Raw genomic sequence first — 19388 nt, 5'->3', positions numbered from 1 at the left:
CTACGCATCTTCCCTAAAACTTGTGCAGGCAAACCCCAAATCTGAAATGAATGACAAGGAATTACTTTCACCTTCACATTAACATAGAACATGTTCCAACCGCTTACGTTTTCCCTTTATGAAAATATAATTCAGTGCTAAAAACACAGCCAAACTGTTTAATCTACTCTAAGAAATAAAAGTTCAAACTAAAATTGAAGTAGATTAGTATTTTGTAATGAATTTCAAAATAACTAAAATATCCATTTTGCTGTTTTAATAAAAACTTTAACTTTTTCTCAAAAAAAAAAAAAAAGTTTATTGTTCCACAGTTTATGTTTAGCATTCGCTATAGTCTCCTACAGCTTTGCATAGAGCCCCATAAATTCTCAGGAAATCCGAATGGTATTCAGCAGAGGTGATTAAATGGTAATGTTCTAAGCTGCCTTTGCCTTGAAAATGCTTCCCATTGTTACACACAGTGTCATTGGAGGTTATGCTTCACCTCCACTCAAAGAAAGAAGTAACTCTTCCCCCATACACACAAAAGGGAATTTGATTCCCCTCTTTCATCACCTGCTGGATATGCCATAGGTGTCTCAAACTCAGTATGTCAAATAGTAATCTTCCTTTATCCCACATCTGTTCCTTTGTACTGAATAGCACAACTATCCACTGACATGTCTATGCTAGAAACGTGCACGTCATCCTTGAGGCCCTCCCTCACTTCCTCATGCCACACATCCAATTAGTCCTAAAAATTCTGTGTCCAATTTTCTACCAAATCCTGGTACTTCTATATTCCACAAATTTTTGCATAGATTATTATACTAGTACTCTAGGTGATGGTGGCAGTAAAATAAGTGGCTAAGGATTATTGAGTCTTGTCAAAAGCTCTTAACTAGTGCTCATACTTCTGATCTTGACTATAAAAAAATAACTTGTTATGAAATATTTTAGTCCTTTATACCCTGCTCTATTGTAGAAAGTCATTCTATGTGGACAGGTCCAGCATATAAAAGAGGAATAACTTCAAGAACCAATCAAAATTCTGCCTTATGAAGCCATTTGTGATCTGGTTTATTTTTTCTATTCAGCTTCATCACTCATTTTTCCCCACATCCATGAAGCTCCTTGATCTTGGCCTTCTAAATCTGCTCCTTGAACCAGTAAAAACAACTTGTTTAGGTGATTCAAGAATAAAATGTTCTGTATTTTGGAGAGCATGCTCTCTGTTAAATACAGCCTCTGTGTTCCAAAAACAACATGGGCTTTCCAATTAAAAAATAAAACTGTGTGAAGTTTGTATTCTAATTTGACATTATATATTAAGACACCTGAAATCTTTCCCACACTTTAACCCAGTGATACGTTTCTGAAAAACTAGCCTAAGAATATAGTGTGAGCATGGGAGAAGCTTTATGCACAAATATTCATTCTTGCATTGTTAATAAAGGTGTTTTTTTCTTCTAAATGTGGGTTCATGGTCAAAAGCTAAAGAAAGACTGTTTATAAATGATCTGACACAAATGTAACCAAAAGTGGAGGAATAATTAAGTGAATAGTTAAGTGTCTATTAATGTAACCATAAAAATTTATGTTTAGAAAGAGTTCATAATGGCATGTTAATGTGCTTATAACATTAACTACCAAAGGGGTAGAAAATGTATTATACAACTATACAATTTAAATATTTAAAACCTACTAATAAAAAAGTAATGGACGGAAAACTAGCAAAAGAAATGCTCCCCAAAATTTCACTATGTATTTTTCTCTTTTATGTCTATTTTTAGATATTCTAAATAGTTTCTAATGTACATACATCGCTTCTATAATGGAGGAGCATTATTCTACATTATTGAGGGGTGTAGAGCAGGAAGGGAGAGGGACAGAGAATAAGTCTAGGGGTGAGGAGAGTTGTACAAAACTAAAGTATGTGTAAGTTCCCACTCAAGCTCAAACTTGTTGATAAAGAGGATGATATTCAATGTTCCTTGCCAGTGTTATCCTCAAGTGGAGCTGGTATTTGTCCTTCAAGTTCACTCTGAGCTTGGTATTGAGAAACACCAGTAAGAAAAAGGTGTCTACCCTATTGTTTCAACTCTACTTAGCAAATACTGTTATTCTCCCTAACTCAGCTACTCCCAAACCACAGGTTCCTTCCTATGTGGCCTGTTCTTGGACAAAAGAGCAGAAGAATTCACAAATGAGCCAAAGAGTTCAAACATAACCATCATCAGGCCCTAGGAGGGTTCACACTCCCTTTATTGTGAAATAACACTCCAGGAGTTCTTTGTTAGGCGCTGGAGAAAGACTGCCCTTTGCATCTGGGTCAAACACTTAGGATTTCTGTAAGCCACAGAAACCAAATGAGGTTAACTTAATCAAATCAAAGTTGACTGGAAATTGAGTCCTTTACAAAAGGAAAAACGAATCCTGTCTCATGGAGGATAACAACTAAGGAGTCACTGAGTTTTCCATCAGTCTCAGAGTCAATCCCTTTTTGGGTACTGCCAGCTGAATGACTCAGCTTCCACTATGTCCATTCTTGAGTCTTGCACTCATGATTACAATTCCTGGGCAGAAAAACTAAAAGGACTGTCTTTGACCATGTGCTGATCTCCGTGATCAGAAGACAAGAGATACCCTGATTAACAGCCCCACCAGGGCCTCATGTAATAGATGGGATTCTTTCCCCAAAGGCAGGATGACCACATGTTGGGGTTTGCCCTAGACAGTCCCAATTTATAATTGTTTTTTAGGAATAACTATAAATAGCATCACTTTCACTCACAAAAGTGTCCAAGTTTGGATAATAAATTGCATTATCACTCCACACAAAGGAAAAATAGGGCATTGTTACCAAAGAGGAGGGAAGTGATGCTGAGCAGATGAAAATAGCTACCAGGACAATGAGACTATTAGCAGGGGTCAAAACAAAGTGTTTTGCTCCCAATCTTTCAGGTCAAAAGATAAGAATCAGAGTCAAAAGCCCTTATCAGTCTTTTGCTTCTGACTCCAACATGAAAACAGTGTTCCTATCCTCACTCTCTATGTGTTGAATTATGACTTTGACCCAATAGTTCCATTCCCTTGTCTTTGTATGTCCTTGCAGCTAAACCCCTAAATGTTAAAGTGTTCTCTTTTACTGCTGCTTTTTTAGCTTAATTGGTGCCCTCCTGCTTTCCAAAATAGAATGCTAACATCCATTCACCCAGCTGAAGGGTCAGGGTGAGACCAGATCCAATATTCCCCAAAGCATGTGTAGGATGGTAGCTATACCCCTGCTGCTGACGAGCAATACAGAGTCAAATGGCGCCTTTTGATTCTGATTTCCTCCGAGAGGCTGCTCTACAAGCATGGGGTCAACTTAAAGGAAGAGGGTTTTTGTTTAATATGTTTGCCTTTCATTAGTGCACTTAAATTACTTTCTTGCAAACTCTGCTTCTTACCTAAATGTACTAGCACTTTTGTTACTTAATTAGCTTTCTTATCAGAATTCCAACCAAAAATAACAAGAAATGTAATAATGATAAGGTATCCTGCCCCTTGAAAACAGATTTCCTTTCACGCTTTATCTCTCGATACTGTTCTGGCTTGTTTAATTAAAGTATCAGAAAATATTAGACTCAAATTATTTCTTGATCTAGTGCTCAAATTCTCCTGTAAAGCTGCTTCTTGTGCCTCAGTATTTAAACCTTTATCAGTGTGAGGCAGATGAGTTTCGACACGCACGCAAGTGGGTTCATGTAATTCAATATAATTTTGGAGGAAGAGCCTAATTTAGCCTCTAAATAATTAGACAAATCACATTTGGCTACTCTGGGCTACCATGAACATTTAAATACTCATGTCTCCTCTCCTGTGCTACTCTATCGTCAAAATGAACAACATTAATGTGCCAAAAACCTTATGAAACTTTAGCACGGAGTTGTGAAATTCAAAGCAAAGATCTTATTTATTTTTTCATTAGAAGGGTGGGGGGTAAAAAAAGAATCACCAAGTTCAAACCACTAACATAAGTCGTATTCAAAGAGGGTAGTGATGTCTGTTACAGACTTTAAAATAACTGAGGAGGAAGTACCCTTACATCACAGCATCAAGAAGGAGAAAACTGTAAGACATACTGTTACTTCAATTCATCGTACTCTGTGAAAAAAAATTCGGGTTGGAATCTGTTTGCTTTTGGTGGAGTTGTGTGAGAAGTTCACTTTCTTTGAAGTCATCTGCAATATGATCCCCTTTTCCACTGTCAGGCTTGGCTACTGCAATTACCAGGCAGCCATTCTGAACTTGTGTTTTATCGGAACTTCAATACGTACCCCTGTGTTTGTGGGATGGTTTGCTGATGTCTGTCTAGGAAGAAACAAACTGGTATACATTTGCTTATTTCTACATTTACTAGGTGAGTGTCCTCCTCTGACTGGATTGTTTTGCAAAGATTTTTTGTTAGAATTTTTAGTTTATTATTACTTCTACCTCATTCTTAGCGTAAAATGCAATAAATGAAGTAAGGATGTTTTTTTCAAATTATTTCATCTTCTGTATTATTTGAGGGATGCTAGTAAATGTGTGTGTGTGTGTTAGGGCATGCTTTGAAATCTAGATTTTTGCACTGATTATATTTTAGAATACTTTACATTTCTGTCTTCTGTACTCCTCAGAATGTCCTTCTTTCCCCCTTCCTACCCCAAGACCAAATTCATGACAAATGCTATGTGAAACATGAAATTCATTTGCTTCACAACTAAGATGAAATGTGCTAAAAATGTTTTTGAAGTTCAAGTAGAATAATTGAGGAATGTTTTCATCAAATAGTGATCTTTTAATGTCATAATTAAAATTGCTTATGAAGACACACTTTCTATATTGTGACCTATGACTATATGCTAAAAAAAATCAGTGAATTCAAACACTACACTGTGCTCCTTTACATAGAGAATAATTAATATATCTAGAAAAGTTTGGGAATGAAAAGATTATAAGAAATGTTGGGGAAATACCAAGATTGATAAAGTAAGCAAGTCGATTAACAGTCTAGTATTTTAGGCCAAAAAGTTCAAGTTGTTCTTCTGGACAACAAAGTTCTTCTGGTCACTGAAGATATGAAAATATTTGGGAAATGCTTTTCTTCAATAAACAGGATGGGCAATCACAGTGAGAGGTTAAATACAGAGCAGAAAATCTCAGGATGATGGTCTTGGCAACGGAGAAGTGTCAATCCAGGAGAGAACATATGAAAAACCATAAAAATTAGGCAACTAAATAAGGACACAAATATGATGGAGGAACAAAAATCAGCTCCAAGCTTCTAAGCTGAGGAACTCAGGAAAGTAGTGTGCTGTTCCTCAATATGGAGAAGTACAAGGAAAATGTAGGTCTGGGGGGATAGACAGGGAAATACATGAGGAAGGGATGGGTATCAGGTATCCAACATCAGGCAGATGGTCAATCACCATTCGCTGAATCGATTAGAGTGTAATACAAACTTATAAGCTTCTTCACTGCTTCAATTCTTTGAAATAAAAATCAAGTCGTTGTATGGCAAATATTCATTGAACATTCAACAAGTATTTATCTCATTGACTACTCTGTCCCAGGCATTGTTCTAGGATCTGGGAATGCAACAGAGAAGAAAGTCCAAAGTAGACTTTCTGGTGTTGAGAGAAAATAAGTAAATAGATATGTCAGGTGTTAATGAGCGTCATGATGAAGAATATGCTGGGTAGGGGGACAGGACGGACTAGAGAGTGACATGGTTGCTGTTCTGTGTCAGGGGATGTTTTCTGATAAGGAGACATTTCAGAAAGGGCCTGAGTGATTTACTCTTTTTAACTTGGTAACAAGCCATATCAGTAGCACTTGGTAACTTCTTAACATGGTAATATCTATTAGTCTAAAATCCTGTGTAAATCATCAGACTAAGACTGAAGTTCAAATTTTGTAATTTGGCAAGCAAAACACCTAAGTCAAACTCCATGTCCATTCTTTTTTTATGTTTTTTTTTTTAGCTAAATGTTATTTCCTTGTGTCTTCCCCTCACATCTGCCATCAATTTCCAACCAGTCACTACGTATCAGAGGTTCTATCAAAAAATGTGTCTTCTGTCTGAATTGTTAAAACTTAGCTTTTTCAAAAAGGCTTCTGAACCATCACATGGCCTATTTACTGGGCTCAGCCATCAGTGTGACTCCAGTCCATACACCTTTCTACCAACAACACTGACTTCCTGAAAGACTAAATCTATATATACTGGCTCTCTTATTTAAAAAATAGAATCCAATTTCATACATAAGAACCTTTACAATCTGTCCCAAATTTACCTCTCCAGACTTCTGTCTCAATACACAACTTCAACCACAGAAAACTTCTCCTTGCCTATTTCCCTACTTTTCTAATCTTATATATGCTCTTTTCTGTGCCTGAAATTGTTAACCTGTCTTTATCCTTCCACCCCATACCCAAGACTTGAAAACTCCTGTTTTTCCTTCAAGAACCATGTAGTGAGTGTTTACTGCTCACTTCTCTGTGCTCAACAACACACTGATCATACCTCTATGAGTGTATTTACATCAAAATATAACTGTCCACCTGCCTGTCTGCCCTCTCTTGGACTCATTGGCTCCTGGAGAGAAGAGCCAGCAGACTCCCACCACCTAATAGGGGATATGGCACATCCTGGTGCTTTAGACAGGGCTATCAAGTCCGAGTGTGCTGATTATGCACTGCACAATAGCACACATCAAAAAGACACTTTTAAATCAGAGATGTTATTGATTTGTATTTTTATTACATCAATTTTATAGCAGATATAAAGTTTTGATCTATTGAAATTAGTATATTATGACATGTTCTCAAAAGATGGAAGTGAAGTGCCTTTGTAACTTACACAATGGTACCACTAAAAGTGTTGTCTTTAAATAAACGGTTGTTGCAAGAACTAACTCCTCTGCCCATCCTCTTTGGATAACCTTAGCTTGCCAGGTGTCACCCTTCCAGAGATGGGCACTGAGTAGCAGAGACAGTAGTTTGTTTTATGTCTGACTAACCCCAATAGGGAACACTACAAACTGAATAATTTAAAGGGCCTATCCTCATGGTAAATCAATCTGTTACCAAATAACTATTGCGTGTGAAAGCCACTGTAAGGGAGACAGATACATTGGACAAATATCTTGTCCAATGTAGGAGCTTGTAGTCTAATTGAGAAAACTAATCATATAAAAATTTATACCAAAAATATGAATGTTAAATTAATAAAATGGAGGACAAAACCTAACATGGAGAAGCTGTTTTCTCTAATTAAACTGACAAAAAAAAAATTGATGATTTGACCACTTGACAGGAATTCGAAGAAAAGGGAGATTATATCTGAGGTACCCAGTAACACAGGGCAAATCACTTAACCTTACTGAACCTGTTTCTTCTTTTTTCTATTTTGTTCTCTCTTTCTTTCCTTTTTGGCAAAATCAGAATAAGAAAATCTATCCTTTGACATCACAAGTTTTTCCAAGAGGAAACAACGTAATACAGACTATAAAGAGCTTAGCAAAAGTGTGGAATTGAATCATAATTTCTATTAGACAAGGGAAGTCTCCAGGTGTGGTCCCTGCAGGGAATGCTCAATCCTCCATTATCATGACCTGTCCTCCCCTCCTTCAGCCGTGGACGGCATCACCCAACTCACACCCCTCTCTCCAGCTTTCTTACCTTGGTGTGAAGCAAAGAAGGCTCCACCCCACTGCTTGAGAAATGGAGAAATAAGAAGGGCACTAAAAGGAGAAGAGAAGTAGAAAAAGCTAATAGAGGTTATGTTCTCCTCTAAGTACAATAATATTATTCTTAAAACGTTTTATTTAACAGGCTTCTGAGATGTCTGAGATCATCACATTTTCTATCACTTGATTGATGAAAAAAAATAACCCTTGTTAACAGTGGTTTTCTCTGGGGGGATGGGATTATAGGCATATTTAGTTTCTTACATGACATATTTCTGAATTGTTTTAATTTTGTTAAAATGGGCATGATTTTCTTATACATTCAAAGAGAAAAGGATAGTTCAGGCTTGAAGGGGAGGGAACTAGAATTCTGGATTAGTTAAAATGCATATTGAAGAAAATTTTCACATTTAAAATAATTATGCTACCTCCAGAACGGCAGTGATTAACAAACATTTTAATAAGACAATCACAGAGTGATGCTACTTTCTGAGGAAAACCCTTATGTGTGATGTGATTTGGTGATTCAATTGGATTATGCCATATTTATTCCCCTTTTTTCTTTGTCTACAGGTACTGCTTTGTTATCTATGGCTGCTTTTCCCTTGGAAGATTTCTATATAGGTACTCACCATATGGTCAATAGAATACCAAAGAAGGAGCAGAACAGGCTGTTTTACGTAGCACTGTTGGCCATCTGCCTGGGTACGGGAGGAATTAGAGCCATTGTTTGCCCACTGGATGCTTACAACCTCCAGGAGTATGGATCACAGAATCGAATGTCTTTTTTTAACTGGTAAGTAGCACTAGTTGGGAGAGAAACAAGGTTGATGACATTCCTCTCCCTTTTGGGATTTCTCATTGTTTGCTCTCTGGCCCCATTTTGATGGTAGTAGTTCAGTCTTCTTTATTGATTGGGATGGGTAATGGACAACATGGCAATGCCTGTGACAATGATTCAGTCAGTAACCGTGGGAGCTTACGAGTCAGGTGAAGACCAACACAACTTATCAGCACCTTCTCGAAATACATTGATAAATTTATCCTCCAAGTAAATAAGTGTGAAATGGCTTGTCATATTGAATAGAATGCGGCTTTGGAGCCAAATGGGCCTGGGTGGAAATTTCAACTCTACTTAACACAAGCTACCTGACCTTGATCAAGTCTTTATTCTCTATAAGCTTCAGTGTGATTATTTCTGAAAGGTTATAACAATGCCTCTTCTTGGAATTTATTACAGGCTATCAGATCTATATTGCTGGCAGAGAACCTGGCACATAGTAGGCGATCAATAAGTGGTAACTATTATTGGTAGTTATTATATTGGAGTAAATGAATGTGGCAGGGATTATACAATCACAGGGCAATGCAAAGAGAAGATGAAAAGAATAGAAGAAGTGTTTTACAATTTGTTAAAACATCAACCAGCACCTGTTTCACATCCACTTTGGCCCCACCATCTGAAAGAGTTTATATTCCCTGAAAACCAAAGAACCTTTCTGTGAATCTTTGCCTCTCCCAATGAGTTCTTATACAGTTCTATGTGTTTTTAAGGAATCAATTTTTATGATCAAATACAAATTTTTTAAAAAATTGAAATTTTGATCTTAAGGTAGAGTATTTCAGCATTTAGTAGAGAATTGTGTTGTTTTTATTGTTATTCATCAGTGATGTCAAACAGATCTGCGATACATTGTATTTTGTTCCCTTTCCTGTGAAGTGGGTTGCCAATATTTTTCTAAAATATTCTTTGCAACATTAGCAATGGATAATGGAGCAACAGATAACAGCAATGCACAGAGAGCATCAGAGAAAATGTTTAAAGAAAATTTATATTAAAATTATTAAATAAAAAAGTTTTAGAATAAATGTTATCTAGGTATATGCAGCTATCCAAGACAGTTCCTTTTTCTCTTTCCTTCCCTCTTTTTCTTCCTCCCGCCCCCACCCCTTCTCTGATTATATTAATATTACAAAGCACTCAGGCCTATTTTGGATTAAGTCCAAATGTCAGAGAATAATGCAGTTTCACCAAAGGTGGAAAGGACTCTACTTCTTTATAGCAAATTCTGCCTCCTTGACCTGCCCAAAGGAGAAAGAAAAATCCTTCTTTTTTATTCTATTCGGAAGTTTTAATCCTTAATTAGCAACATCATTTTGATTAAATAAGACTCTGGAGGATTAAGACTGGAGAGCAATCAGTTGTTCTGAAAGACAGCTCTGGAGAATTTATTGTACTGTGGTCTTAGTCATTCAGAGTTGTGTTTAATCAAAGTGACATTTCTCAGTGTTGATTACAAAGGAGACATTATATGAATGAAATATTTCCTTTGGGCAATGGAGGGGACTCCCAATGGGTTTGTGCTTTAGGACTCTGTAGAGGGGGAAGAGGAGAGGAGTGAAAATGAATTTCTACAGCTGTGAGGAGCCAGACCAAATTTAGGATAAACACATTTCGATTTGGTTACCTATTATTTCCTAACTTCATTAAAATCTTCAATAATAAGAACCATGCAGTATTTTTAAAACCTAAAGTTAAAGCACCTAGAAATGTGTATGAAGAATCAGGGTGTTATTCTTTAATGTGGAAAAGGATTATTTGAATGGTAAGCTCCTTAAAGGCTGAATCTGATTGCTTCCTCTTTTCTTAGAAAAATATTCAGTATAAACCGTAAACTACATGAAAACTTTTATGAACAGCTGCTTGTGGCAGTTTATAGAAATGAATGGTAACTCTATTCCTGTCCATACTGCAGGGGTTGGTGGCAAGACTGCAAGAGACCCCACTGTGCAGCCAGACAGCTGGCAGGATCCTGGCTCTGTCACCTGGGAGTTTTATGGTCTTCAGCAAGTGCCTTAACCTCTCAGAGCTTCAGGTCCTTCATCTACAAAATGGGAATATCTTGGAGGGCTGTTGTATAGCCTACACATAAAGTACCTTAGCACATTACAGATACTCAAATTAGGATAGCTATTACTATTATTATTAAATGACAAATAAGTCATCAGTTAATATTATTGTCTGAATTCTGGAAAAGATGGTACCTATTTAACAGGAGGCTATCTTTAAAATAGGCAGCCCATTCACTTATAATCTATTTCTTCAAGTGAAAAATGCCTCTAGAAATTACAGACTTGGCTAATACAAGGAATTTCAGTAGAGTCTTTAAAAAACAACATACCTCTTGAAGGCCGCATCCAGTTCTATTTTCAGCACAGATGTCAGATGTTCAGTTACAGGACCTTTAATGAGATGTGTCATTGTATCTACTTAGATAATTAGATAAAGCTCCCCAGTGATCATGTGAAATGCTGTAGACTGGAAGTTTCAGGCATTGAAAGCACCACTTCAAAGTAGAGCTGCCAAATGTAGGTGAGAAAACCACTCCCAGCCAACATTACCATCTGGTACTGGATCTTCCTCAACGATGTACCTCATTGAAAGACTAAAGCTAAACTCCCAGAAATCAAGAGGTATAATAATCTGCCAACATTCTCACTCCATTATCCAGATCAGAACCTGGCTCTTTCAGCATTTTCCAAAATCTGAGGTATACAATTAAGATTCACCACACTAGAGATCATCTAGGTAAATACACCTGTGCAGAATCTTTTCTGGAAGCCAAATTAAGGTGGATACTTAAAGTCTGTTCATGACCATAATTTTAAACTCTACCACAATTAACCTCAAACCTTGCTTCCACATTTCTCTACTTAATTCACCTGATAATTTACATCATATCTGCATATCATAGTCTGTTACTAACTAGTTACCAGAGTTAATTATATATGATTTAAGCGTTGAATAGAATATTGGTAAAGTACTTGAAAAAGTCTGGAGACTTATTCCATTCCAGAAATTTTGACTATCTAGTACTCAAATTGACCTTATAAGATATCTGTTTTATATTAAAATGTTCTGATTTTAATATTTATTTACTCAAATTGAATGTCTTTTATCTTAGCGAAATAGTTGAGGTAAAAATTTATTATCCCACAGCATTTTTCCAAAAGCTGTTTTAATATTCACTTGAGCATTGCTTGACAGTCTCACTCCCAACCTTTTAGATCAGAATTTCCTGGGAACATTGCTAGGGAATTTTAGCAACTGCTTCAGAATTTTGAAAACAGTTCCAGAGACATAAAGAAAGGGGATTCCAAAGGTAATCTAGAGATTACCTTTGAAACAAATGGAACTAAATGATCATTGAAAATCTTTGAAGACTCAGCAACTTTCCACCACACTTCAAAATCTACTTGATTGAGAAAGTCTACATAATCCTTGAGGAAAAAAACAAAATATAAATCTACATGCATTCTGCAACAGTGAAGTGATAATTTATAAGGCACATTTCAGCCAACAAAATCAATGCAGTTCATGGATTAATCTTATTAATACTCATAAATACTCAAAATATCCTCTGAGTTACATAATGAGGAACAGCTTTTAAATAGCCTTTAAAAAAAAAAAATCACTAGTCCTTCCAAAATTCTATTTGCATGGGTTTGAGCCAAATTTAATAAATGCTTCCCACTCACCCTAATTGCAAGAGGCACCTCTTACTTTACCTCTGCCAAAATTGTAAACCCTCAGGAAATACACTCAGAATTTCTCTCCAACATCTAACTAGAAAACAAAGAATAATTAGGGTTAAGAAAAGACAAATTCCTTTTATTTCTTACTGCTTTTGCTGCCTCCTCCTTTTTCTTAAGCTCTGCTTGGTAGCTTTTAAGTTTGGTAGGTGAATGAGTAGGGACTTATTTTCATCAGTAAACATGAGCTGATTCAAAGCTCTTCAACGCAGAAAGGAGAAAATGATATACATAAACACCTGTTGAAACTGGTACGTTGGTAAAAGAATGGGGGACAGAGAGAAAGGGAATGAGAGCAAGTTAAAAGTATAAGAAAGACAGGGAGAGCAAGAGAAGGAGAGTGAAACATTCTCCCAAATTTCTTAATTGAAAATATACCTTTTACTTTAATCATCTTGTCTATTCACCAAAATCAATGATCTTCCTTTATTAAACTGCCTTTTATTTAACAACATTATTGAAAAAAATTATAGATAAAAAATAAGAGCTGTAAAATTTTCATTTGCTCCTTCTTTCTCCAAATTCCTGGCTGCCAGAGCATTTTTTGAGGTACTTCAATAGGCCAGTGGTTACACTAAAAGAAGCAATGATTGATAACAGCTATTCACCCAAGTGTTTCACTAACTCTTCTAAACAGCTCAATTTTATCCCACTGAAGAGCTGCAAATCCCCTGATGAATTATCTAAGTCCTGTTCAATGCAGAATAAAACATTCACTCTGAACTCTTCAAATTGCTCACTAGTGCTATGAAGACCTGAAAGTTTGCCTCCTTGCTCTGATACTTTTCAAGTTAGGAAAGACGATTTTAAACCATTCCTCCTAAAATAAGTCTAAAGCACGTCAAAATTGTTTGGACTAGGGAATGACAAAATATTTGAGTGAGTTTAAAATTTATTAATAAATAAATTAAGGTAAATATTTAAATAACATCAAAAATGTTGCTGAGTTTTGCAACAACAAGTTGTTTTTTCTCATTTGTATTCAACACCATAGAATCATGAAGACAAAAAAGAATTTCCACTTATGTATACTCCTAGTTATTTGCAGTTCCCAGTCTGTATTTAAAAGTAGACTAAAGAAACATAGTTTTACTGCTGCTTTCAATTTTCCTTAATCACTGGTATTTGTTTTGCTTTAGTGCTTTGCTCCCTGACTTTCTGTGTGAAAGGTGCTTTATATATTCAATTTGCTAGTGAAAGGAGTCTTAATGGTGAGCTTGAAGACTGTAGATTTTTCTTTTATTTTTTTTTACAATTGCTATATATATAATTTCACCCTTAATTATCTATGGCTCCTCCTGTCTATGGATCAACAAAGACATGTATAAAACATGCCTGTACTGGGTAATTCTTTCCGAAAATTACACAATCAAATAGGTTGGGTGGCATTTGTTCAAATACATTTAGTGCTTTATGTGAAATCTCTTCCTATCAGTTGTTCCAATCAGTTATATGTAGTTAGCCTATAATTCTTTGGTTTCTAGCTACCTTTCACAAGATTTAAGTCTTGGACTAATTGTAATTTTCCTTGACCCTCTTTAGAGAATTCAGTTTACATCACCATGTGGTGTAGTGAAGAGTCACACAGTGTCCTCCTGGATTTTCTCAGCAATACTTGACATTAAAAAAATTATTTTCTAAAGATGGAAGGAAATATAACCTTGCTTTCAGCTCCAGCTTCTCTCAGTTGCTACAGTCACAACTCAGATGTGCAATTTGCAACAGCAGGAAAGGAAGCCCCAAGGCTGAGCATAGGGACTCTATTCTGCTGTCCTAGAAAATTCTCACTTTGTACCTCACCTATGTTGTGATGTTTCTATCCATGGATAGAGGTCTGACAATTAAGTTCGCGAACTGGTTGCAACGATGTTGCTATCCTTTTTGGATATCAGAGGGATTATTCATTATGAATTTGTACCAACTGGACAAACAGTTAACCAAGTTTACTGTTTGGAAGTGCTGAAAAGGCTGTGTGAAAAAGTTAGACGACCTGAACTTTTCGCCAACAATCCATGGCTCTTGCATCACGACAATGCACCAGCTCACACGGCACTGTCTGTGAGGGAGTTTTTAGCCAGTAAACAGATAACTGTATTGGAACACCCTCCCTACTCATCTGATCTGGCCCCCGATGACTTCTTTCTCTATCCCAAGATAAAGGAAATATTGAAAGGAAAACACTTTGATAACATTCAGGACATCAAGGGTAATATGACAACAGCTCTGATGGCCATTCTAGAAAAAAAGTTCCAAAATTGCTTTGAAGGGTGGACTAGACACTGGCTTCGGTGCATAGCTTGCCAAGGGGAGTACTTCGAAGGTGACCATAGTGATATTCAGCAAATGAGGTATATAGCATTTTTTCTAGGATGAGTTCGTGAACGTAATTGTCCGACCTCATAGTAAATCAGTTTCCTCTGTGTTTGATATTTGATTACTTTCCTAGGTCAATTATTGAAAATTTGTTTTTTTTTTAAATGCTGTTGTTTGTTTGACTGACTGAATTTGTAAAAGAGGCACCATGTTATTAATCAATTAGTTATTTACTATCCATTTATTATGGATCTAGCACTGTGCTAGGTCCCATGGAGGCAAAGAAGTAGAGATAAAGAATAAGGTGTTGCTCTCAGGGATCTTGACAATCTATAAATGAGAAAATAAAACCGATAAAAGTGAAAATTGAAGAATGAATATTTGCTTTAGAAGTTCAGAGAAGAGAAGTAGAATATTCAAGAGAGTACTGAATGAAGAAAAAGAGATTTGATAAGGGACTTTGAAAGTGAGAGAGGGCAAGCCAAGGAACATGAAAAGTCACAGGGCCAAAAAGAAGGAGGAATGTTTATAAGACAGTGAGACTTGTCTAACTGGACATGTCTCCTTCCCAAGTACATATCACATATCTATCTACTTCTCTCCCTTTACTACCACACTTGTCCTTTTCACACTTAGCTCTCATCCAGACTATTACAATAGCTGTGATCGTTTCTTACCAGGCCCTATCTATAAGTCATAGAGCTGACACAATAATCTTTTATTTCTCCATTTAAAATCAGATCATTTCAGCCCCCTGTTCAATTCCCTTCGAATGGTTTCCCAATGTGCTATAAATAAAACTCAAATTCCCTGCTATGGACTTCAAGGACCTAAACAATCTGGACCACACGGAAGTGTTTGGCCTTCTCCTCTAACACTATCCCTGGCTCATTATGCTCCAACTTCACTGCACATTTTGTACCTGGAATCAAGAAGGGAGAAAAATGAAGAACAAGTAACATTTTTTGGCACTATACAGCTACAGTCTGTGTTCTTCTTTCAATCTTTACCAAAATCCTGTCCAGATGGTATGATCCCTATTTTAAAGATAAAGACCCAGAATTCCAGAGAGCCAAAAATCACAGATCACGTAATTGAGCTGTGATTCAAACGTATGTCTTCTGACCACCATTCTAAAGAGAAAGGACAATATTCATAATTAATGATATAGAAAACATGGTAAGAGACGTGAGTGAAAGGTACTTTCAAATGTTAAAGCCTGGATTAATGAGGAAATGGTGGTGTCATGAAATCTATAACTGGAAAGACCCGGAAAGGAGTATAAAAAGGACGCCTAGCCCAGTGAGCCTATCCTTAGAGGCGGCACCAGAATGGCAGCTACTACTCATGGCTGTGCAAAAACAGAGCTGTAAGATTTTGAATCAGTCGGTTCAGTTCTCCAATGTTTAGATTTTTTTTCTCTGAAAAAGAGGAGGAACACTTTGTGACTTGGGGTTAGGCAAAGATTTCTGAGATTCAACACTAAAAACATGACCTGTAAAAGACAAAAATGATAATCGGATTTCATAAAAATTAAGAATTCCTGCTCTTCAAAAGACACTGTTAAGGGAATAAAAACACAAGCCACAGACTGGGAGAAAACATTTGCAAATTACATATTTGATAAAGGACTTGTATCTAGAATATATAAAGAACTTTTAAAACTCAACAATAAGAAAATAAACAACTCCATTTTTTAAAATGGGCAAAAGATTCGAACAGAAATTTTACTAGAGAAGACATACAGATGGCCAAAAGCATATGAAAAGATGCTCCGTATCATTAGTAATTAGGGAAATGCAAAGATAAAACAACGTATCTACTAAAATAGCTAAAATTAAAGACTGATCATACCAAATGTTGCCCAAGATGTGGAGAGATTAGAATTCTCATATACAGGTGGTGGTAATGTAAAACTTTAAAACTGCTTGAAAATCATTTGGAAATTTCTTAAGATGTTAAATACACATCTACTATATCACCCTGCCATTTCACTCCTAAGTTTTTACCCCAGACAAATGGAAGTTTATGTCTATACAGAGACTTGTACATGAAAGTTCATAATAGCATTATTTGTAATAGCCACAAGCTGAGAAAAGTGTCCATCAACAGATAAATGGATAAACAAATTGTGGTGTGTTTATATACAGGAATACTCCTTGGCAATAAAAAAGAATCAACTGCTGATAAACACAACATGGATCTCAAAATAACTATGCTAAGTGAAAGAAGCCAAATAAAAAGAGTACACACTTGAAAATTACATCTAAAAAAAAAGTCTATCAATTGAAAATTAATCTAAGTGACCGAAAAAAGATCAGTGGTTGCCTGGAGATGGGAAGGGGGTGTCAGGAAGGAGGGATTACCAAGGGCATAAAGAAAAATTTTGGAGTAATGCTATGTTCACTATCCTGAATGGGGTGATCATTCATGGGGGCGCGCATACTCAAAACTTATCAAATTACACACTTTAAATACATGCGGTTAATTGTATGCCAGTTACTTCTCAACAAATCTGCTTTAAAAAAGAAAAAAAGCAATAGCAATAAAGACAGTATGATATTGGCATAAGGATAGATTAGTGGAACAGAATAAAGAATCAGAAAAAAGAATCACATTTATATGGTCAATTGATTTTCAACAAAAATGCCCAAAAAATTCAATGGGAAAAGATCATCTTTTTAATAAATTGTGCTGAAATAACTATATATCACATAGAAAAAAAAATTACCCATAACATCCTACTGAAAAATTAATTCAAAGTGGATTATTGACCTTACATAAAATTTAAACCATAAAACTGCTAAATAAATAAATGAATGAATGAATAAATAAATAAATAACTGGTTGACAATACCTGCCCCACTTCAAACACTATTGAAAAACTGCCCCTCCCCCACATTGGCTCCATAGTTTCAGCAGCAAACAGGAAACTAATATTTTACACACGCACCCCCACACACACATACACACTCTTGAGCAGAAGCAGGCAGGGACACTCTGCTACCACATCCTGAACAGTGTTGGGAGGGCCACCCAACGAGCTGGTCTTCGGTCCCCTGCCCAGCAGAAATTGACAGTGCTCTAACCCATCCTCCTGGGTACCGTCAGCTGGGCACAGCAGGAAGCCAAGACTCCACCCCCAGTCAGCAAGTGGAATGAGGTGGGGAAAGGAGGCTGGTCTTTAATTAATTAACCATCTAATTCCATATTCTCATTTGCTCTCTCCTTCAGTTAAAAGATGTACAGGAAATGCCATAGGATGACCTCCAATGGGTCATACTCTTGACAGACCCACCCCCCAGAGTGTGGGAACAACCTGTGATCTGACTCTGCCCAACAGAATGTGGCAAGATGACCGGATATCACCCACTGATTATGGTATGTTATATGGCAAAGGTAAAGATATTTTGCAATGTAATCAAGGTCTAATCAGTTACTTTTGAGTTAATCAAAGGGGAGATTATCCTGGTATCCTGGGTGGGCCTGATCTAAGCACTTTAAATTTTAGTGACAATGTAAGTGTTCTAAAACTTAGATTTATTAGTGTTTGCATAACTGAAACATTTACCAAAACTCATAAAACTATATATTTTAATGGGCACATTTTATTATATTTAATTTTACTTCAATACCTTTTTTAAGTTACTATGAAGACACCCTCCTCTGCAATGGAATTCTGCACGATTTAGACCCAATGAAAGGCTGGGAGGTAGAGCTTATTTTCCCAGAACTTGCACATCAGACTACTGATTTAGGTACTTATTTGTAATACACAAGGAGAAGACACTGAAAGTTTTATTCAAATGACGCCTATTTCTTTGATTTAATGCATGGTCTGGGTATAACCTGAGTATTCCTGAGTTTCCTCCTACTTTGAAAAGTGGAATAAATAAGAAGATTTATTTCCTTAACTGTGTAAACTTTCCAGGTTCATTAGCTGTATTCAGTTGTCTGTGGCTTCTTTAGCTCCACAACACAGAGTGGAGTCGTTGCGTTGAGACCACATAGCCTGCCAAGTCTAAACTATTTACTGCGAGGCCCTGCACAGAAAATATTTGTCAACGTCTGCTTTAGGTAAAAGAGAACACACTCTCTCTACATCTTCTCTAAATAGGAATGAAACAAAGATAATGAAACTGGTAAGACATAGCTGGTAAGTATAAACTTATTTAGAAATCTAATAAACAATATTTGCAAAGTGTCGTTCAGCTCACATGCCACTATTTTATAACTTCCATTTATGTAAAAGCCTTAAAATTAGCAATTGTTATCTGAAATAACTCAAATGGTATTTTTATTTTTGTCTCTCTGTGTACCTCAGGTTTTGTTGGATCATGAACCTAAATGCAACTGTTGTCTTTTTGGGAATAGCATACGTTCAGCACTGAGGGTCGTGGGCCCTGGTTTTACTTGTTCCTTTTATGTCTGCACTTGTGGCTCTGACAACTCTTCATATGATGCATTATAACCTGATTTATCAGCCTGAAAAATGTAAGTAAATCACACATTACATTAATTTTTGGGGTTTTCTGGCTTTCTTGATACAGCTCCTTCCTCCTTGATTCCTTACAACTTCTCTTTCAACTCATAGAATTTGTAGATGCTGCTAGTTATTACACTCGGGAGCAACAGAGTCTGCAAGAATATCAATAATCTCTATCTTCTTTTAGTTTTCCCTTGTTAGAAAAAAGTTTTAATAATAGAATATTTCAAACATAAACAAAAAGAGAAAAAAATCATATATGAAACCCATCTGTCTATAGCTCTCAGCTTCAGCAATTA

The 19388-nt window shown here is 36.3% G+C and overlaps 1 protein-coding gene across 1 annotated transcript in view; it reads left to right on the top strand.

Moving 5' to 3' along the window:
- The first annotated feature begins 4023 nt into the window (after positions 1-4023).
- Positions 4024-19388, top strand: part of SLC15A5 (solute carrier family 15 member 5) — a 69705-nt gene continuing 54340 nt past the window's right edge. Inside the window, 3 exon segments of the mRNA XM_033118558.1 lie at positions 4024-4384; positions 8271-8493; positions 18928-19097. Coding sequence (XP_032974449.1) covers positions 4024-4384; positions 8271-8493; positions 18928-19097 — 754 coding nt within the window.

This window comes from Rhinolophus ferrumequinum, chromosome 10, assembly GCF_004115265.2.
Source record: "Rhinolophus ferrumequinum isolate MPI-CBG mRhiFer1 chromosome 10, mRhiFer1_v1.p, whole genome shotgun sequence".
NCBI lineage: Eukaryota > Metazoa > Chordata > Mammalia > Chiroptera > Rhinolophidae > Rhinolophus > Rhinolophus ferrumequinum.
The sequence above is the reverse complement of the archived record's forward strand: the minus strand, read 5'-3'. Positions and strand labels throughout refer to the sequence as shown.